Here is a 21,527-nt window from a genome sequence, read left to right as displayed (position 1 = left end):
AATTCCAAAAGATTTGGAAATTGTGAATATATTCAACTGCAGCTCAAGGATCTGATGTAATTATCTTGGCTATGGTTTCTTAGTCCTGTGTGGCTTCCTTTCACTGGCCTATTATGTTATATACATTATGTGCCCTGGGGCGAGAGAGGGTAAAGCCTTGCACATGATTGGATTTCCATCGGACAAATCCGTGGATTTTTGTCCGAAGGGTGTTGGCCGTGAAACTGCTCGGCATACAGATGGCAGAACTTTTTCAGCCAGCACTCACAAAACTACGTGGTTTTTCTGCTCTTTAGCGCCACCCTTTGGGCAACTTCCGCTAATGTTGTCTTATGGTTAGCATTGATTCAGAGCATGCGTGTTTGTACTTTGGATTTTAGTCCGACGAACTTGTGTAAACACGATCGGATAATCCGACGAAACAAATTTGTTGTCGAACAATTTGAGAGCATGCTATCCGACATTTGTTGTCCGAAATTCCGACAACAATTGTCCAATCACACAATTGTTGTCGGAATATCTGATCGTGTGTACGGGCCTTTAGTGTGAATGCTTGTTGACTTTGTGTGTGTGGCAAAAGGGAGTAGCCGCTCCAGGTGGGAACTCAGATGAATATCCTCTGCTGCAGATAACTCAGGTGCGGGCAATGCACTTAGCAAAGCAGGAACAAAAATTTTCTCTAGACAGCCGCACTCTGAACAAATTGTAGCCTTTATTAAAAGAAGGACAGCACTACAAGTCACAGCAAAATAAAATGAAACCCGACTGCTGACGTGTTTCGCACTGAAACTAGTCGTACGAGAATTTTCGTGACTTTAGTAAACTCATCAGATAATCAGATCGTGGGTACGGGGCATTACAAGAGCATGTAGATGATATAAATTGCTGCTACAAGACAGGACAACCCACTACCCACCTATTGATTCTGAAAATACAACATACATTTTTTGCAAAAAAAGTACACTAGTTCCTTTTTATTGTTTCCAGCAGTTACTGCACTCTGTATTGGTTTGCATAACAACCAATAGGTCCACTTTAATTGCAATAGCATGTTGGCACTATCACATTTCTTACCTTTGATAATGTATCGTTTAAGGAATCACTTTTTCTGTTAAAATCCTCCTTTTGATTAAGCATATGTAATTCTAGGTTATCTCTGTAAAATAAACATGGATCCTGAGTTAGACAGGCATAGGTAAAATCCACAATATAAATACAGGAGAGTCGGGACGATCTCTACGTTGCAGATAGAGAAAGGAGCTGTGTGTTAGTGGGCGTCCTGACTCTCCTGTAGTCCAAGGGAGGGGGGCGAGCACGACACTCCACACCAGGGAGAAAGCCTTGCATTACTGTGTGGAGTTACAGACAGAAGAACAGGAAGTGAGGATTTCTCAGAAGAAATAAGGACAAGCAAAATGGAAGGATGAGGTAAGTGAAGGAGGACTGCACTAAGGAAAAGGAAGCTATTTAGGGAAAAAATGATTGTACTTTTACAACCCATTTAATGTTTAATTTAAACCATGTAAAATGACCAAAATGTAACCCAAAAATAAATAGATAAACCAAGATTTAAACCATGTGAATAAAATGTGTGTGCAGCTGCACATAACAAATCATATTTTCCTATCTTTCAAATTAAATCTTTTTGGTTACTATTTGTAACTTGCGATATTCTTTTATCTTTTTCTTACATTTGTATTTTTTATACTGGACCAAGAATAGAGGTGTCACACAAAGGTGGCTGTAAAAAACTGCCAAGAAGATTGGGGTTCAGATTTTGGACCGTTACATTGTCAATGTAACAAACTCACATTTTGTTGGACAAATCCAGAGATTGTTTTTTCTGAAGGTCTAGTTTATTGGTTAGTCTTCCATGTGAAGCTTGAAGGAGTAAGATCTGATTTCTCACTGAAGTTACATTCTGTAGAGCACAAAAAACATGTATTACATGTATTTTTAGTATAACATTTTAAAATAGTATATTCAAAGCCATCCAATTTTTGGAATTAAAGGCCAAGGTCAACTTTTTCAGGTAAAAAAAATTTGCATTTATTTTCTATATATATATTTTCATCTTAGGAGCCTATAAAGCAGGAATTTGCAATTAGCAGACCTCCAGCTGTTGCAAGACTACAAGTCCCATCATGCATCTGCCTCTGGGTGTCATGCTTGTGGCTGTAAGAATCTTGCTATGCCTCATGGGACTTGCAGTTCTGCAACAGCTAGAGGTCCGCTAATTGCATATCCCTGCTATAAAGTATTGCACTCACAATCAACAGATCATGGGTGCAACGTAAGCCTCCTACAGACTCTCTGTATTCTGTATGGGCAGACAGTATACTGAAGTCCAGGAAAATCAATGAACTACAAGAGCACTAATCAGAGCCTTTTCACAATTCATTAAGAACTACAAGCCATCTTGCCAGATGGTCAGGGCCGATCCTAGGGTCACAGGCACCTTGGTGCAGAAATATTTATGGTGCCCCCACATGGGCGTTGTCCCTTTACTAACTCCTCCCCTTTACATCTCATTATACATCACATCTGTAGATGGACTAGGCGCAGGAATGGGCAGAGGCTGTGTATCCTATGCAATCTATCATGCCATAAAACATCTATAGGAGGGGAAGCCCAGAGCACGTGTAAAGGGATGCTGGGAATGCCATCCCCCAGCACACAGCACACTGAACACTGTGACTCACCTAGATTCTCTCTCTGTGCAGCCTGAGATAGAGATGGGAGTGGGAGGCATTCCCACTGGAGTTGGTGGAGACAGTGCGGGATCCAAGACTCCCAGTGTTATAAATTCATTCCTGCACATCAGCACTCAGCAGCCACTGAAAACTAGAATTCTCATGTCAGGAAGAGGAGCGGCCCCTCCCCCGAGCACTGCCAGGCTGGACGGGCTGACCTATGCTCACACATCGGTTTTGGACGGACACACACCTATGCTCAGAACACTAGTTCTGGATGGACACAAACAAGGAGAGAAGGAGGGAGGGGAGAACTCTGCCACTTCGGCGCCCCCACCTCTGCAGGCGCCTGGGTGCAATGCACCCTGTGCACCCTGCCTAGGATCGGCCCTGCAGATGGTACTTGCAGTCCATTCATTCACAGAACCATGTACAGTGGAACCTTGGATTACGAGCATAATCCATTTCAGGAGAATACTCGTAATCCAAAGCACTCGCATATCAAAGCGAGTTTCCCCATAGTCAAATCAATAGAAAATAATTTGTTCCGCATTGATTTCTATGGCATGCAATATCACATGTGTCTAGAGGTGGGGGGGCGCCGGAGAGCCTCAGAAATACTCAGGGAATGCTTGGCTGAACTCGGATAACCTTCAGGAAACAGAGTATTTCCGAACGGCTCCAATTGGCTCCGGCGCCCTCCTGCACCTCTGGCCAAATATGGTACTGCACACCGCTGTGGTTTGAATCCTGCTTGTTTTGTGAGACATTACTCGCAAACCTAATCAGGATTTAAAAAGAAAAAAAAATGCTCGTATTGCGAAACACTCGTTAACCGCGTTACTCGCAACCCAAGGTTTCACTGTATTATGTTTGCCCACTGCCAGCCCTGCGAGTTTTGCGAGACAGTACTAGCTAACCGAGTCAGGATTTAAAAAGAAAAAAAAATGCTTGTATTGCGAAACGCTCATTAACTGCGTTACTCACAATCCAAGGTTTCACTGTATTATGCTTGCCCACTGCCAGCCCTGATTTTGGAATGGTTTACTGGACATGCTTGCCCGCAGTCAGCCCAGACCTTGGACAGTCTCATGGGCTTTCTCCTGCCTCCGGAGTCTCAGGTCCTGCCAGACCAGCCTCAAGACTACAGGTCCTCCTTTTCTCTCTTTACTCCGTCCCCATGTGGCCAAGAACTACAGCATTGTGTACTAAGACCTGGGGACAACCAAGTAACAGTAGGTCTGCTTTAAAAGGAATGGGGGCTGCTATAGGCAGAAGAAACACTTGATAACTATTGTTCCTGACCTAAGCATTGCACCAATATATTACTCACAGACCAGAATACATTCAAATTCCCTCATCATCTCCAACTTACCTCTTTCTCACTAATAACTTTCTCCTCCACATCAAACAGTACTGATCTCCGCTGGCTCAAGTATACCTTCTTTTCTGCATTTTTGGCATCCTGGGCCTCAGTCTTCTTTTGTGTTTCTAAAATCTGAGTAGAAGAAAAGGCTCAGTAAAGATAATGAGCATGCCCCATACAATTTATTCCCTTTTTTTGGTTTCCTCTTAAAAAATAATTGACATATATAACAAGCTATAACTCGTAGCAGATAAAGCCATCTCATGGCAAATAAAAAGATGTAATAAAAAAAAAATCATCATTTTGGACATGAGAAAAGAGTTTCTATAAATGACACATCTGTGAAATTAGATATAGAAGTGCAGCATTTAGGAATGATTTCATTTAGGAAAAAACTAAAGACCCACCTCTTCTGAAGGACCAGGACGACACTGGATGCAAAGCGCCTTGAGACAATTAAGTTCGCATTTGCTGCGCTATACAAGTTACTCACTCATAAGTCCGCAGATGATATAAAAGTTGCTTGGTGAAGGGATTGACTGCAATCAATTAGTTTCTCCAACTTGGAGATGTTAGATTTTATGGATAGATAACCTATCTATGTTATATTATAAAAGCTCAACTCATTTTACATTGCTTTATCTTTTTTTCTTATGTTTCTGAAGTATGCTGTATTTCGTGAATCTTTGCCCTTTAAGTAAATAAAAGATTTGTAAAAAAAAAAAAGTTGCTTGGTATGACAGGTCCTCTTTCAGAAGCCTGTGTGTGTCAATGGGATTATGTTCGCATCAGACGTGTTTTGCATTCCTATACGAGTCTATGGGAGGTCAGCTGCAATTGGAAGAATCAACTGGCAACAACCTGGACACCTCCGCCCATTCTAGGAAAAATCATCACCCCTAGCACCAAAGTCAAAAGTCTCGGGGTCTTCTTTGACACCTACATGACAATGGATGCACAAATAGGGTCGGTAGTCAGCGGATCACACCATCTGCTATGCTTATTACGCAGACTAATCCCATTTATTCCTAAAGAAGACATAGCAGTCGTGGTGGGAACAATTGTTAACTCCAGGCTGGACTATGCAAATGCCCTCTATCTCGGACTCCCAAAGTACCAAATCACGCGCCTGCAGGTCGTTCAGAACACGGCCGCGCGTCTGGTGACTGGAAAAAAAACCATGGGAATCAATCTCCCTATCACTGAGAAGCCTTAACTGGCTACCAGTGAAAGACAGAATCTCTTTCAAAGCACTCTGTCTAACGCATAAATGTATTTGGGGAAATGCCCCCCCAATATCTATGCGACAAAATAAAAGCCTACAACCCCAATCGCGCTCTGCGATCCTCCAACCAAAATTTACTCCAAATACCCAAAACCAGATACAAGTCCAAAGGAGAAAGAAGATTTGCTGTCCAAGGCCCTCGACTTTGGAACACTTTGCCAACCTCCATTCGGTTGGAGGAGAACCACTTGGCCTTTAGGAGAAAGATCAAAACCCACCTCTTCTAAGCTCAAGGGAGAAGTGGTCAAACAAGCGCCCAAAGGTGATTCAGTTCGCATGTGTAGCTCTATATACGTTTTTCACTCACTCACTCACTCAGGTCAAATGCACCAGTTAATGAATTCTGAATAATCTTAGAAGCACCACACACTGATCCCTTTGACACAAGCTCAAACCCTGTTGACACAGACCCTATAAGCATAACGCCGGGCACACTAATTGTACTGATTATGCTAATCCCAGCATGCAAACGAATAGCATTACAATATGTAGAATGAAGCTAGTATGTTGGGAATCTATAACTGCTATAACCCGGATGAGGTTCTTTTACAAAGGTGTTTATTAACAGATTGTAAAGACATACAGAGCCAACTGATTGAGACAGTTATCGGGAGTGCACAACATAACTTGGGAGAATAGCTCCAAAATACAGTAGGATACTGTAAATGAAAGTTAGACTAAGTAAAATATGAAATAATTAAACCGATCCAGTTTATAAATACGAAGCTCAAAATGTTTCTGAAAGGTAGAACACGGTTATTGGCAATAACAAAAGAAGAAAAGCTAAGGAGGCCGAACCTCAGGAACCGTGGGGGAAGGCATTTGATCTAGACCTGTTCTCGGTCATTGAACCGAAGGGAAGTCAGTCGACTGAGGTATACGTAAATATACTGGATGAAGAATACCTCCCAGAATAGGTAGAAGTGGGTTAAAAATACGGGGGGGGGGGGGAAGAGGGGAAAGTGGGAAAAGTTAAAATGGGAAAAGAAAAGGAAAGTGGAAAAAAAGAGTGGTCTCAGAGGACAATGCACCTGAAAAATGTCATAACGTCTATAGGGTATGGTCAAAGAGCAAAGGATGGGCAAAGGGATATCCAGGGATGCCAAACACACAGAAACTGATCATCGGAATCAGACAGTATAGATGGCAATTTTTCATTGACCATAACATTGTTCATGCAATGTTTAACTGCTTCGAAGTTGAGAGCAGGAGCTTTCCAGGCCCTTGCTATAGTAAGTAAGCAAGAAAGAGGTGCATTGCTAATTTGCGTTCTGTAATAAGGTCTTGATAGGATTAAAAAGCAGGGCTTCACATGGGTTCCTCTTTACATCTGAGTGAAAGAATTTTCACAATAATGCGTGAACCCGGATCCAAAGTCTAGTCGACATAGGGCAATACCACCAGATGTGGGCCATTGTCCCAGGCTGGGTACACCTGTGGAAGCAAGTCTACAGATATTGGGGAATTATATGAGCCAGCTCAGCTGGAGTATAGTACCAGCAGTATATGACCTTATAAGTATTTTCCAAAAAAGGTGACAATTCTGTAAAAATAGGAAGTAGCCTGCAGCATAATCTGCCAGTCATCCGGTGCCAACTCCACTGCTAATTAATGCTCCCAATGTTGCTGGAAAGAGAGCAGTGGTGGTTTTCTAGAGGAAACAATTGATGAGTATTTCAAAGATTATGCCCGTGGAATGTGGACGCGACTTGCATATGCTTTAAAAATTCGGAAAGGTGTCGAATGAGGCCTAAAAAGCTGCTGGATAAAATGACGGAGCTGTAGGTAGCGGGAAATGTTCTTGCAGCAGTATTTTGTGAGACAAGAGGAGCATGTAGAACGTCATGATCCTAGTTGGGGTCAGCAGAGAGTGCACATCCGAGAACCCATTTTCCGTCCACAAATTGAACCGGCCTGGGCTGTTAACAACGGGGGGGGGGATAGTGGGCAGCGCAATAGACATAAAAAAGGTAGATGAGGTGAGATCAAGCCTGCCAAGTTTTTAATAGAGTGCCAAAGGTGGAATATATGGGATAAAAGAAGGACTTATGCCTGTTGGGCGAGAAGTAGGAGGGAGGGAGTTATGGTAAAGAAAACAGGGGAGTCGGATGTGAGTCTACCACATCAATAATGGCCCATAAAGGTAAGTGGTAAGTCTCATGTAAGTAGAGATAGGAGCGAGATTAGCTGTGACATAATAAGCTTGAAGGTTAGGAACCTTCATTGATTCTACGAATGAACAACATTTGTTAACTGTAGGCCGGTAAGAACCCCAAATGAAACTTTAAATTTTCCGTTGGTGGATCCAAAGTATATGGGGAGGCAGAGGCACCGGGAGGACCCAGAAAGCATACAACAGTTTAGGTAGGTACGTCATCCTAACCGCGTTAATCCTGCGAAACCACGACAGCAGTAGATGGTTCCAAGACAGCAATAGGTCTAACAGTGCTTTGAATAAAGGGGGAAAATTCGCCTGCTATAGGCCCTCATAAATTGGGGATAACTAGATCCCTAGGTACTAACCTGAGTACGTTTATTGTGCCTGGAGTTAGGCATATTCATAATGGATTGTAATAAAATCAGATTCAATGTATTTATAGAAATAATATGCTATACATAAAACAAGCACTCTCACAATGACCAAACTGCAGATTGAGTGATTTTAGATTCTACAATGCACACCTGAGCTTCTAGGTTTTCCGTTTCTGCAGTAAATAGTTTTTTTTCAGTGACCATATCCTCAGCTAGATCTTCAGTCTTGTGCTGGTACTCAATGACAGCTTCTTCAGCCTCCTTTCGCTTGCCATGAGTCTGGTTCACTCGGATGCTTTGATGGGCCTTGTCTGCCATATGCTGGTTGAGCAGATCAACTGCTTTTTGATGTTCATTCCACAGTGTTCTTCCTTGAATCCTATAACAGACACAATTACAGTACCATATAGTGCTCCCAGCCTAATAAGACAACATGTCATGATTAACCATGATCAACAAGTCGTGGTTGTAATAAAAAAAACTGTATTAATTGTAGGTAGGTGCATTTTAAAACTGTTAAAGTGTTTGTAAACTCCGCTTTTTCACTTGTACCTACTGGTAAGCTTATAATAAAGCTTATCTTTATTATACTGGAACATAAGAAGCCACCATATGGTTCCCAAAAGAACTGATAGGTATAGTCACTGCCCAGTAAATCAGCTCTGGGATTCTTTCTTGCTCTATAACAGGTATGTCCAAAGTCCGGCCTGTGGGCCAACATTGCAAAAAATAAATAAATACATTTGGGTCACTTTTGCATGTAGGCGGAGCCTTGCTACAATTAGGGGGCGTGGCATTTGTTTTTAGGCGGGGCATACCGTCCGTAATAGAAAAATCCGTCGCTCTGAGCGTGTCGCGACGAAAAATGGACGTGGTTTACATGGGATGGTGGGCGTGGCTTAAATGGGTGTGGTTAGAGTATGAGATGAATGAGAGATGGAGGAAGAAGGAAAGAAAGACAGAGGGAGAGAAAGCGAGCGAGAAAGAAAGAAAGAAAAGAAAGAAAGAAAAAGAAAAGAAAGAAAGGCGGGAGAGAAAGAAAGAAAGAAAGAAAAAAAAAAAAAAGATGCAGAGAAAGAGTTAAAGAAATAGGGAGGGAGGGAAGGAGAGAGAAGGAAAGAAATAAAGAGGGATGAAGGGACAGCAGGCCCAGATCATACACCACAAAAGAAATATGTGTATTAGTCCTAAGCAGCGCTCTGGGGCGGGAGGTGGGAGGTGTCACAGCTCAAATTCTATTGGCAGCCACCCAGCCATTACTAAACAGTAATTGTTGTGGTCTTCAGGAAAATGGCGGCTGGTGGAGACATTGTTTTCGCTGGCCAGGGACCTCTAGCGGCGGCGGCGAAAAATAAATAAAATAAAAATCGGGAAAATAAGAATTTGCCGGGACATTTCCCGGGAATGGCAAAATTCGGGAAAAGGGTCTAAATCCCAGGGATTATCCCGGAAATTCAGGACAGTTGGTAAGTATGCCCTTGGTAATTTGGATATATATATTTTTTGGCCACTAGGGCCACAAAATATATATACTGTATTGGTGCTGTCTCGGAGGGGGCGGGACGAGCACCATCAGATTACATACAGGAGAATCTCCTGTTACTCGGCTGTGTCTGTAATAGGGAGTCCTGTCTCCTGGGCTGCCATTAGATGACTGTTCTGCCTATGATTGGAGGCGGGACTTTGTATTAAAGAGGCCGCCGTGTAAACAGGAGATTCTCCTGTATGTAATGTCTTGGCGCTCGTCCTGTCCCCTCCGAGGCTGCAGATGGGCATCGATCATGCTGCACTGATGGCAATGGTGAGGCTGCATCCATGGCACCTGTGAGGCTGCATTGATGGGCACTAACCCTTATTTTGCTTCCCAGTTCTTTATTTAAAAAAAACTTTTTTCCTGAAACTTCCCTTAAAGCATGTTATACATATACACCGATGTGCGTGTTATACGCCGATAAATACGGTATATCCAAATAACACGCCCAAGCTAAACCTTAGTCCTAGGCAGCGCTCTAGGTTTCTTTGGGGCCACAAAAGATATCTATCGCCACAAAGGTAAGAAAATTATTGTTGGGCAGTCTATTAGTGCTCAGATGAACACACTTAGTGCAAATTTTAATAGTTCCAAGAATGCCAGGCAAAATGGTCGGCCCTCACACACGTTCACTTCATCAAATCTGGCCCTTTAAAGACTATGTTTTAAAATACACACATGTGTCAGAATATATTGCACACTAGTTTTAGTTTTTATCTTGCCATTTCTGAATGCAGAAAAAAAAAATAGAAGGCTATATTACCCAAGAGAAGAATTCAGTTCCTCAAAATCCAGTTGTTTCTTCTCAGTGTTTTCCAGTTCCAAGGTTATTCTTCTCAGTTCATTCTGTAACTGCAGCATCTCCGAGGAGACACATTCACGAGCACTTGTGACCGCAGCTAAGTATAATGACAAGTAATTCAACATACAGTACTGGGTCCATGGATTTAAAGCCAACCCAAACATTTTTTTTTCCGATAGACTTAGGCCTCATGTACACTACTGCTGGTAAACTGATGTTTAGGAGCAGTTGGGCGTTTTTTTCAGCTGCCCCTAAAAATCTCCCCTGTTATCTTATCAGTACTTATTATACACAGGGTCGTTTATAGTCGTTTCTAAGCAGTTGAGTTTAGAAGCATTTTTTGGAAAGCAAAAAAAAAAGCGTTCAGGACGGATTTTAAGAGGCATTCGAAATGCCAAATGCTTGTAAGGACTTGTAAACGCGTGTAAAAGGGGTTTTTTAATGGAGAAACATTTTTTACTATTTTCAATGTAAAAAACACTTCTAAAAACTCGACTAAGCGCGGCACAATGGAAATTCGGTCGGTTTTTTTCTGTTGCGTTAAATCGTTCAGTAGAGGTTTTAAAACATGATGTGTACATGAGGCCTTAAAGTTAGATAAAGTTAGAAATTTTATCAAGTTTCATTGCCATCCAAGTCCTTATTTTCTGTCATGGGAACAGAATGCAACAGTGACAAGAAATCATGAGAAATCTCTCTAAAATATACACAGAGAAACATGTAGAGAAGGATTAAAAAAAAATGGTCAGGTTTTTATTAGTCTTAAGGTCTGCCTGTCAGTTTTGACGGCGGACCTGAACGGCCGCTCCATGCAGTCCTATGGAGCATCGGATGTCAGCGGAAACATGTCCGCTGACATCCGACCCGATCCACCAAAATCAGACGTATGGCGATACGTCCATATCCATCCATGGCGGATCAAATCGGGTGAGATCTGATGAAAATGGACATGCTGTCCGTTTTCATCAGATCGCTCCATAGGAATCAGCGGTGCTGCACAAGCCCCTCTCCGCTAAGTGAGCAGAGAGGAGCTTGTCATCCGCCGACCGAGCGGAGATCTGCAGACTGATCTCCCGCTGAGCTGGCGGAGCAGGCGGACTCCGTAGCGACGGAGTCCGCTGCGTGTGTAACTGGCCTTAGTTGTACTACTCACCCTGATTTCTTCAAAAAGTATATAATTCTGAGGGTCAAGGGCCAGAAAAACGCCAGCAAAGGGCTGCAGTTTGGAGACCATTGATCTACATATATCTTTAGTTACCATTGGAGGGATCCCCAGCAGGAGGAAGGATGCCCTGATTTCCCTATATAGATCTTTAGTTATAACTAGAGGGATCACAAGTAGAAGGAAGAAGGTCCCGATTCCTCTATACTGTATAGATCTTTCACTATAACTAGAGGGGTCACCAGCAGAAGAAAGGAGCTCCTAATTCTTACATACAGAGTTTTAGTAATCACTAGAGGGGTTAACAGCAGGAGGCCCTGATTCATCTATATAGATCTTTAGTTATCATTAGAGGCAGGATCACCAGCGGAAGGAAGGATGCCCGGATTCCCCTATATAGATCATTAGTTATCACTAGAGAGATCACCAGTAGAAGGAAGAAGGTCCTGATTCCTCTATACTGTATAGATCTTTCACTATAACTAGAGGGATCACCAGCAAGAGGAAGGAGGTCCAGATTCCCCTATATAGATCTTTAAAAAATTAGAGGGGGTCGCCAGGAGATAGGCACTTCTGATTTTCTATATACAGTATATCTTTAGCAATCACTAGAGGGGTTACCAATATGAGTCCCAGAATCCTCTATATAGATCTATAGTTATCATTAGAGAGATCACCAGCAGGAGGAAGGAGGGGCTTGGTTTTTCCTAAAGTAGTTCTAAAGGCTCACGTTTTTTTTTACCTTAATGCATTCTATGCATTAAACTAAAAACCTTCTGGGTGCAGCTTCTCCCCTAGCCCCCCTTATACTTACCTGAGCCCCATCTCGATCCAGCGATGTGCATGAGAGCAGCGGCTCTCCCGAGTCTCTCTCTCCTTATTGTCTCACACAGCAGCAGGGGCCATTGGCTCCTGCTTATGTCAATCACAGCCAGTGGGGGTGTGGGGCCGAGCCCCACTCTGTGTGTGAATGGACACATAGAGCATGGCTCAGGAGCAAGCCTGCTTGAGTTCCCCTATAGTAATAGGCTTGCTATTGGTGGCACTCGGCAGGGGGGGGGGGGGGGCCAGGGCCGCTGATGGGGGACCCCAAAAAATAGGATTTGGCTGCTCTGTGCAAAACCGCTGCATAGAGCAGGTAAGTATAACATGCTTGCCATTTGTAACGGAACGTCCCACACTCTGCTTGAGTGCTTCCGTCATATACCACTTCCTATCAGTCTGTATATAGATATCAGATATTCCAGCTGCTCTCAAGCACACAACGAGACGATACTTGTTTGTCTGCTGAACATGGAGTTTTTAATAGAACCAAGAATACAACCTTATATACAGTTTGAGGAGGTTACCAGAACATAAAATTAACATGAGCTAATTAACTAATCATTTACCCAGACGAGGTGACTCATAGATATGACCTGTCAGGGCATGACCTCCAATCTTGGCTGCAAGGAGTAGTTGACACCAGTAGGTGTGGGGCAGAGGTTATTGACTCTCTGTCCGGCTGCCAGCGCTTCAGCTGGGTGGTTTTTAACATTCCGGGGCTTGGTCTGCTGCTGGGCAGGGGGATGACCGCCCCAGCTTTCTGAAGCTGTAGAGACACTGTATGTGCTAGGCAGGAGCCAGCAGTGCTCTGCCCTTTTATCAGCACTTCTGCTGGGGACTCCACATCATCCGCTCCTGGGCTAACCGTTGGGGAAGGAGGCTCCACCGTTCTCCACCCTGGCCAACTGTTGGGGAGGGATGATGAACACCTCCTCTCCCTTCTCCCCCTGTATCTGCTGCTGGGAAGTGATCGCCACCTTCTCACCCTGAACCTCCGGAACTGCCACAAGGGTGGGGAAGAGGTCTTGAACCCTCTGTCTGATGACCAGCGCTTCAGCTGGGGAAGTTCCTTGCAACTCCACAGATACTGCCCTTGGTGCTGGGCAGAGCACAGTGAAGTTTGGCCCTGATACCAGGCCCTGATACCACCTCGGTATCACGGACCATCTAGGCTTTGAAGAAGGGGGTATGCCCCAGAAACGCGTCAGCCAGTCAGATGTCTGAGGTTCTACTGGCAGGTGCCGTGAGGTTCAGTCCAGCTGTCTGAAAAGCGCTTACTTAAAAATCCCTTGTGAGTAGGACCATTGCTTTTTATTCTGTTTTTAATAAAAAATTTAAGTGGTAATGCACAAGGTTGGTCCTATCTTTTCTTTTTGTTTTAGCCTTAGAGATAACCACTATGGCAGTAGTTTAGAAAGGATGAGAGTGGGTTTACATCCACTTTAAGGAAATAAGGGAAAGGGGGTCATAGTTGAAACTTTAAACACTTTGAGGGTTCAGGTTCAGGAGGGTAGTATTTTTAATATGATCAAGAACATTGGGACATAACCTTAAACTAGGAGGAGAAAAGTTCAAAACTAACCTTGAAATTTTATAATTTTACCAATAGAATAGTTGATGTGTGGAAAAAAAACAGGCAGATTCAATGGACCACTTGGTCTTTTTCTGCCATCAAATTTCGAAAATTTCAGTGTTTTTTGTCCTTGTGTCACAGGGACAGGAAATGATTTGAAATGGTTTTGGGGTCCCCAATAAAAACCTAAGGTTTTCTAACCTTTCCTAACTCGATCCAAAAAGCATACAACATGACAATTATTGATAAAACATTACCTTCTATCTCCTTTGATATAATTCCGGGAAGATGCGTGACTTTGTACCGAAGTTTGCTGTTTTCAATTGTCTCCGCTTCCAGAAGCTCACGTGTTGCCCTTCTACTGTCCTCCTAAAGTTTTGGGGAAAATTAAATATGAAATGCAATGAAAAACACTTGTCATGTATCTCATAGGATTTGAAACGGGCATCAAAGAATATCTATAACAATTATGACACTTTTTGGGGACGTGACACTAATACAGTGATTAGTGCTAAAAAATATGCACTGTCACTGTACTAATGACACTGGCTGGGAAGGGGTTAACATCAGGGGGTGATCAAAGGGTCAGGCTGCATTCACACCTGAGCATTTCAAAGTCACGGTTTTACCGCAATTTTGCCGTGTTTTTCCTGTGATTTTGTTCAGGTCACCAATGTAAAAGGCAGAAAAACGCCCCAAAGAAGCTCATGTTCTTTTTTGAGCTTAGGGCGTTTTTCAGCCGATTTCCTTCAGGTGACAAAACGCTTAGATTTGAACAGGTGCCATTGAAATGAATGGGATTTTGCTTGTTGGGTGTTTTTCAGGCCTTTTTTCAGGCGTTTTACAAGCACTTTATGAGCTCAAAACGCTCAGGTGGGAGCCTTCACTATGTGCCTAACCAGTCTTTTATTACACTGTGGGAGGTGCTTTTACTAGGGGAAGACATGGATCCTTGTCCCTGCTTTGCAAAGACACTGGATCCATGCCTTCCCCAGAATGGCGATCTGCCTTGTTTATATAGGCAGACCGCCATTCTGTCTCTCTGCAGGATGATCAGCGGGTGCAGGCGGACATTGTGCCCACGGTACCCGCTGATAGGTTCCCGCTGTGTGGATATGGGGTAATCAAGAAGCTATGACACAACAAACTGCAGCCACAATATGTGAGCCATCATTACAAAGTAAGACAAACAACACAAAGAATTATAACACCAGTAATACCTAGTCAAATCAATAAGAATAGTTGAAAGTGTACAATGCCTTTAATAATCAATACCAGGGGTTGACAAATTTGCTTGGAATCTAGGAGCCAGCTAAAAAAGTTAGGAGCCAGAAAACGCGCCCCGTCCCGACGAGCTTGCGCGCAGAATTGAACACATACGTGAGCAGCGCCCGCATATGTAAACGGTGTTCAAACCACACATGTGAGGTATCGCCGCGATTGGTAGAGCGAGAGCAATAATTCTAGCCCTAGATCTCCTCTGTAACTCAAAACATGCAACCTGTAGAATTTTTTAAACGTTGCCTATGGAGATTTTAAAGGGTAAAAGTTTGTCGCCATTCCACGAGCGGACGCAATTTTGAAGCGTGACATGTTGGGTATCAATTTACTCGGCGTAACATTATCTTTTATAATATTTAAAAAAATGGGGATAACTTTACTGTTGTCTTATTTTTTAATTTAAAAAAGTGTAATTTTTTCCCAAAAAAGTGCGCTTGTAAGACCGCTGCGCAAATACGGCGTGACAGAAAGTATTGCAACGATCGCCATTTTATTCTCTAGGGTGTTACGATAAAAAATATATATATATAATGTTTGGGGGTTCTAATTAGAGGGAAGAAGATGGCAGTGAAAATAGTGAAAAATAGTGAAAAATTACATTAGAATTGCTGTTTAACTTGTAATGCTTAACTTGTAATACCAACAGCCACCACGAGATGGCGCCAGCTTACACATCTGGTGGTAATAACTTGTAATACCAACGGCTCACCACCAGATGGCGCCAGCCAATGACAGCTTATCACGTGATGTAAACAAAGTTTGGTAATCGTGAGGAGAAATCGGTGCCGAGGTGCAAGGGGAATTGGTCCCGAAGAGGAAGGCGGCACATATGCCTCGTGTGCCAATCTAAACCCCCTGCCAGTGCCACCTGTCAGTGTTCACAGTGCCACCTATCAATGCCCACGAGTGCCACCTATCAGTGCCCACGAGTGCCACCTATCAGTGCCCACCACCATTGGTGTAATCAGTGCCACCTAGCAGTGCTGCCTATGACTGCCACCCATCACTGCCAGCTATCAGTGCCACCTATTAGTGCCACTTCTCAGTGTCCACCAGTGCCCTTCAGTGCCACCCACCAGTGCCATCTATCAGTGCCCACCAGTGCCGCCTATCAGTGCCTATCAATGCAGCCCATCAGTGCACATCAATGAAGGAGAAAAATTACCTGTTTGCAAAATGTTATAACAACATTTTAAAAAATATAATTTATTTTTAAAAAAAATTCAGTCAAAAAATAAAAAATTTAACAAAAAATAAAAACCGCAGAGGTGATCAAATACCACCAAAAAAAAAGCTCTATTTGTGGGAAAAAAATTATAAAAATGTCATTTGGGTACAGTGTTGTATGACCGCCCAATTGTCGTTCAAAGTGCATGAGCGCTGAAAGCTGAAAATTGGTCTGGACAGAAGGGGGTTTAAGTGCCCAGTAAGCAAGTGGTTAATTACTATATCGAAAAAATGAAATAAGAAAAATGCTTTTTGCCTTAATATCTACCTTATATTATACTTGTTTGTACCCTAAATACTGTAATTTGCACCCAAAACTGTAGTTTCGTAACTTTTGGAAATAGCAGTAAAAACTTGCCTGTGTCAGTAAATTTTGGGTGTCGGGTCAGTAAATTTCAATCTGGTAGGTTGGCAACACTACATCAGGGGTCAGTTTAGACCCATGATAGCTCACTAAAGCCCCCCAACAGGGCTATTAAAAAAAAAAAAAAAAAAATTGTAAAAATAATGAAAATAATATTGTAACAAAAAATAAAAAACTACTGACACTATCCACTGCCCTACTGAGACATACACTGCTCTACTGACTAGCACCATCCACTGCCCTACTGAAACTGTCCTATGCCACGGTCTTACTGACACGTCCACCGCTCTACTGACTGGCACCATCTACTCTCCTATTGACACCGTCCACAGCCCTACTGACATTAACCTCTAGCCTACTGGCACCATCCACTGCCCTACTGACACAGTCTCATACCACTGCCCACTTAAAATATAGATGGTGGCAATATTTCCACTGGCAAGCTAATCTATTACATAGGAGGTCCGCACACCGTTCACTGCCCTACCGACACTGTCCAATACCACAGTCCACTGCCTTACTGACAAGCACCATCCACTGTCCTACTGACATGTACACCGTTCTACTGACTGGCACTATCCACTCTCCTATTTAGACCATCCACTGCTCTGCTGACATTAACCTCTGCCCTACTGGCACCATCCAATGCCCTACTGACACTGTCCAATGCCCTACTAACAAGCACCATTCACTGTCCTACTGACACGTCCACTGCTCTACTGACAGGCACCATCCACTGCCCTACTGACACCGTCCTATGCCACTGTCCACTGCTCTACTGACTGACACTGTCCACTTAAAATATAGATGTTGGCAACATTTTCACTGGCAAGCTAGTCTATTACATAAGAGGATGGAGTTGATGCAGGTTTAATTAGCCCTTTAACTACTTGCCGACCAGCCACCGTCATTTTATGGCGGCAGGTCGGCTCCCCTGCGTGAGAGCCCGTAGCTATACGTCGGCTCTCGCGCAGGCCCCTAGGGGCGCGTGCACGCTGCCGTGGGCGTGCCGCCGGGCACACGCGATTGCTCGTTACAGAGCGGGGACCGGGAGCTGTGTGTGTAAACACACAGCTCCCAGTCCTGTCAGGGGGGGAAATGCTAATCCTCTGTTCATACAATGTATGAACAGAAGATCGGTCATTTCCCCTAGTGAGGCCACCCCCCCCTACAGTTAGAACACACCCAGGGAACATACTTAACCCCTTCCCCGCCCCCAAGTGTTAACCCCTTCACTGCCAGTGGCATTTTTATAGCACTGATCGCCACCAATCGATGATCGATGATCGCCACCATTACTAGTAAAAAATAAATATTAATAAAAATGCCATAAAAATACCCCCTATTTTGTAAACGCTATAACTTTTGCGCAAACCAATCAATAAACGCTTATTGCGATTTTTTTTTTTTTTTACGAAAAATATGTAGAAGAATACATATCGGCCTAAACTGAGGAAAAAAATGTTTTTTTATATATTTTTGGGGGATATTTATTATAGCAAAAAGTAAAAAATATTCATTTTTTTTCAAAATTGTCGCTCTATTTTTGTTTATAGCGCAAAAAATAAAAACCGCAGAGGTGATCAAATACCACCAAAAAAAAGCTCTATTTGTGGGGAAAAAAGGACGCCAATTTTGTTTGGGTGCCACGTCGCACAACCGCGCAATTGTCAGTTAAAGCAGTGCCGAATCGCAAAAAGTGCTCTGGTCTTTGACCAGCAATATGGTCTGGAGGTTAAGTGGTTAATAAATGTATGTTCACAATCCAGGTCACATTTATTATGTCATTATGCTTTTTTTCTAGCCCCTTTTATTTTCTCACAGCCCGTCCCATAATGGAATATTAGGAGTTGAATGAATAATTGTTCTGACTTTCACTGACGTCCAACTGCTGTATTTTTTCATCCTGTTATGCAAAGTGTACCTGAATTCAGAAAGTAAAGATTTGGGAATATTTGGGAATTTTTAGAAACATTCATCTTCTTAGTAATGTCACTACAGTGCCGCTGACTGTTCTCCTTTGCTGAAGGCTCTGACATGGGAAGAAAAGCCCTGCCTCTTCCAAGATGGCAGTCTCCATACAGATACACAGAGCAGAAAAAGCATGGTAAGTCAGCAATGAGGACACAGGCAATATTGGTCACTAGACCCTTCCTGCCTTTTTCTTTTTTGAGGGAAGGGGCAGCTTCTCTTTAAAAAAAAAAAAAACACACTTCTTACCAGTTCTTTAACAGCATCCACTACTGCCTCCAAATGCTGCAAGGCTTCTTCATCCAACGTTGGATCTTTTTCCTTCAGTTGCTTCTCTAAAAAAAAGTAAATAGTTGCATTAATAGCTCAATAAAACCTTCAAATGTTACTATAATGCAGTCATGCCACATATACATTAAAGCAATGTGCAAACTGTTGGCGCTACTCTATATAAATCCTGTATAACAATAATAATATTATACAGCAAGTAATAAATATGCTTTTATTTTTTTGTAGCCTGTACTGCAGCAGATCCTGAAGCTGAAACTCAAATACTTTGGCCACCTAATGAGAAGAGAGGACTCATTGGAAAAAGACCCTGATGGTGGGAAATATGGAAGGAAAGAGAAGAGGAGGACGACAGAAAACAAGATGGATAGATAGCGTCATCGAAACAATGAACATGAAAATAAGCAAGCTCCGGGAGGCAGTGGAGGACAGAAAAGCCTGCCGTGGTAGGGTCCATGAGGTCACTAAGAGTCGGACACGACTAAACAACAACGGATGCCGCAAAGATTAAAATACCTTGTGGTGGCAGCACATTGGAGAGTCTGACTACTATGTGCTATGTACAGGGTGCAGATTCCAGACGTGTGCTATGTACAGGGTGCAGATTCCAGACGTGTGCTATGTACAGGGTGCAGATTCCAGACGTGTGCTATGTACAGGGTGCAGATTCCAGACGTGTGCTATGTACAGGGTGCAAATTCCAGACGTGTGCTATGTACAGGGTGCAGATTCCAGACGTGTGCTATGTACAGGGTGCAGATTCCAGACGTGTGCTATGTACAGGGTGCAGATTCCAGACGTGTGCTATGTACAGGGTGCAGATTCCAGACGTGTGCTATGTACAGGGTGCAGATTCCAGACGTATGCTATGTACAGGGTGCAGATTCCAGACATATGCTATGTACAGGGTGCAGATTCCAGACGTGTGCTATGTACAGGGTGCAGATTCCGGACGTGTGCTATGTACATGGTGCAGATTCCAGACGTGTGCTATGTACATGGTGCAGATTCCAGACGTGTGCTATGTACAGGGTGCAGATTCCGGACGTGTGCTATGTACATGGTGCAGATTCCAGACGTGTGCTATGTACAGGGTGCAGATTCCAGACGTGTGCTATGTACAGGGTGCAGATTCCGGACGTGTGCTATGTACAGGGTGCAGATTCCAGACGTGTGCTATGTACATGGTGCAGATTCCAGACGTGTGCTATGTACAGGGTGCAGATTCCGGACGTGTGCCATGTACAGGGTGCAGATTCCAGACGTGTGCTATGTACATGGTGCAGATTCCAGACGTGTGCTATGTACAGGGTGCAGATTCCAGACGTGTGCCATGTACAGGGTGCAGATTCCAGACGTGTGCTATGTACAGGGTGCAGATTCCAGACGTGTGCTATGTACAGGGTGCAGATTCCAGACGTGCGCTATGTACAGGGTGCAGATTCCAGACGTGTTCTATGTACAGGGTGCAGATTCCAGACGTGCGCTATGTACAGGGTGCAGATTCCAGACGTGTGCTATGTACAGGGTGCAGATTCCGGACGTGTGCTATGTACAGGGTGCAGATTCCAGACGTGTGCTATGTACATGGTGCAGATTCCAGACGTGTGCTATGTACAGGGTGCAGATTCCGGACGTGTGCCATGTACAGGGTGCAGATTCCAGACGTGTGCTATGTACAGGGTGCAGATTCCAGACGTGTGCCATGTACAGGGTGCAGATTCCAGACGTGTGCTATGTACAGGGTGCAGATTCCAGACGTGTGCTATGTACAGGGTGCAGATTCCAGACGTGCGCTATGTACAGGGTGCAGATTCCAGACGTGTTCTATGTACAGGGTGCAGATTCCAGACGTGCGCTATGTACAGGGTGCAGATTCCAGACGTGTGCTATGTACAGGGTGCAGATTCCAGACGTGCGCTATGTACAGGGTGCAGATTCCAGACGTGTGCTATGTACAGGGTGCAGATTCCAGACGTGTGCTATGTACATGGTGCAGATTCCAGACGTGTGCTATGTACATGGTGCAGATTCCAGACGTGTGCTATGTACAGGGTGCAGATTTTGGTCATCCCCTGCAACAAAAATGTCATTTTGTAATGATGCACCCGAAGGGAAATCATGTCTAAAGGGATGCAGACCCTGTCGCTTTCCGTATTAGAGCCCTGCAGGTGCAGCAGCTGATTGATAATCAGAAAATCACTCCCATGCAGATTCACTTAACACATGCACACAGACAACAAACAGCTATTTATTTAAAATAACAAAAGGTAGGAATTTGCAACAAAGTTTGTTAATATTCTTACAATGTACATAGACCACCCAGAGGGGAATGTTTTATTTCTCAACAAAAGTGGAGTTACGCTTTAACTCGATAAGCAGTGCATTGTGATGTGCTGATGTGCGTTGCAACACGTTGTTGTGCATTGTGACGCATAATGCATTTTTATTCCACACACACACCAATACACTTGTATGGTTTGAATAGGGTGCATACAAACACTGTAGATGCTAACCTTTAATAAACGCACTTACCTGTCCAGGGTGCCCACGATGACGGCCCCCCGAGGCCAGTCCGTCCATCGGAATGGGTGCCTGCTCTAAACTCCCCTCCCTGTTAACTTATG

General features: G+C 43.6%; 1 protein-coding gene across 2 annotated transcripts in view; it reads right to left on the bottom strand.

Annotated features, from left to right (window-relative positions):
• Positions 1–21,527, bottom strand: part of LOC120921123 (COP1-interactive protein 1-like) — a 66,312-nt gene that overhangs the window by 34,930 nt on the left and 9,855 nt on the right. For both annotated transcript variants that reach the window (XM_040333790.1, XM_040333789.1), the window contains exons 2-8: positions 18,862–18,947; positions 14,027–14,138; positions 10,171–10,306; positions 8,027–8,255; positions 4,069–4,191; positions 1,812–1,921; positions 1,075–1,156 (exon numbers count right to left, since the gene is read on the bottom strand). In XM_040333790.1, the coding sequence (XP_040189724.1) occupies positions 1,075–1,156; positions 1,812–1,921; positions 4,069–4,191; positions 8,027–8,255; positions 10,171–10,306; positions 14,027–14,138; positions 18,862–18,947 (878 nt within the window). The remainder of the gene's footprint in view (positions 1–1,074; positions 1,157–1,811; positions 1,922–4,068; positions 4,192–8,026; positions 8,256–10,170; positions 10,307–14,026; positions 14,139–18,861; positions 18,948–21,527) is intronic.

Source organism: Rana temporaria, chromosome 13 (genome assembly GCF_905171775.1).
Source record: "Rana temporaria chromosome 13, aRanTem1.1, whole genome shotgun sequence".
In the NCBI taxonomy this organism is placed as follows: Eukaryota; Metazoa; Chordata; class Amphibia; order Anura; family Ranidae; genus Rana; species Rana temporaria.
Note: the sequence above shows the minus strand (reverse complement) of the source record. Positions and strands in the feature narration are given on the sequence as shown.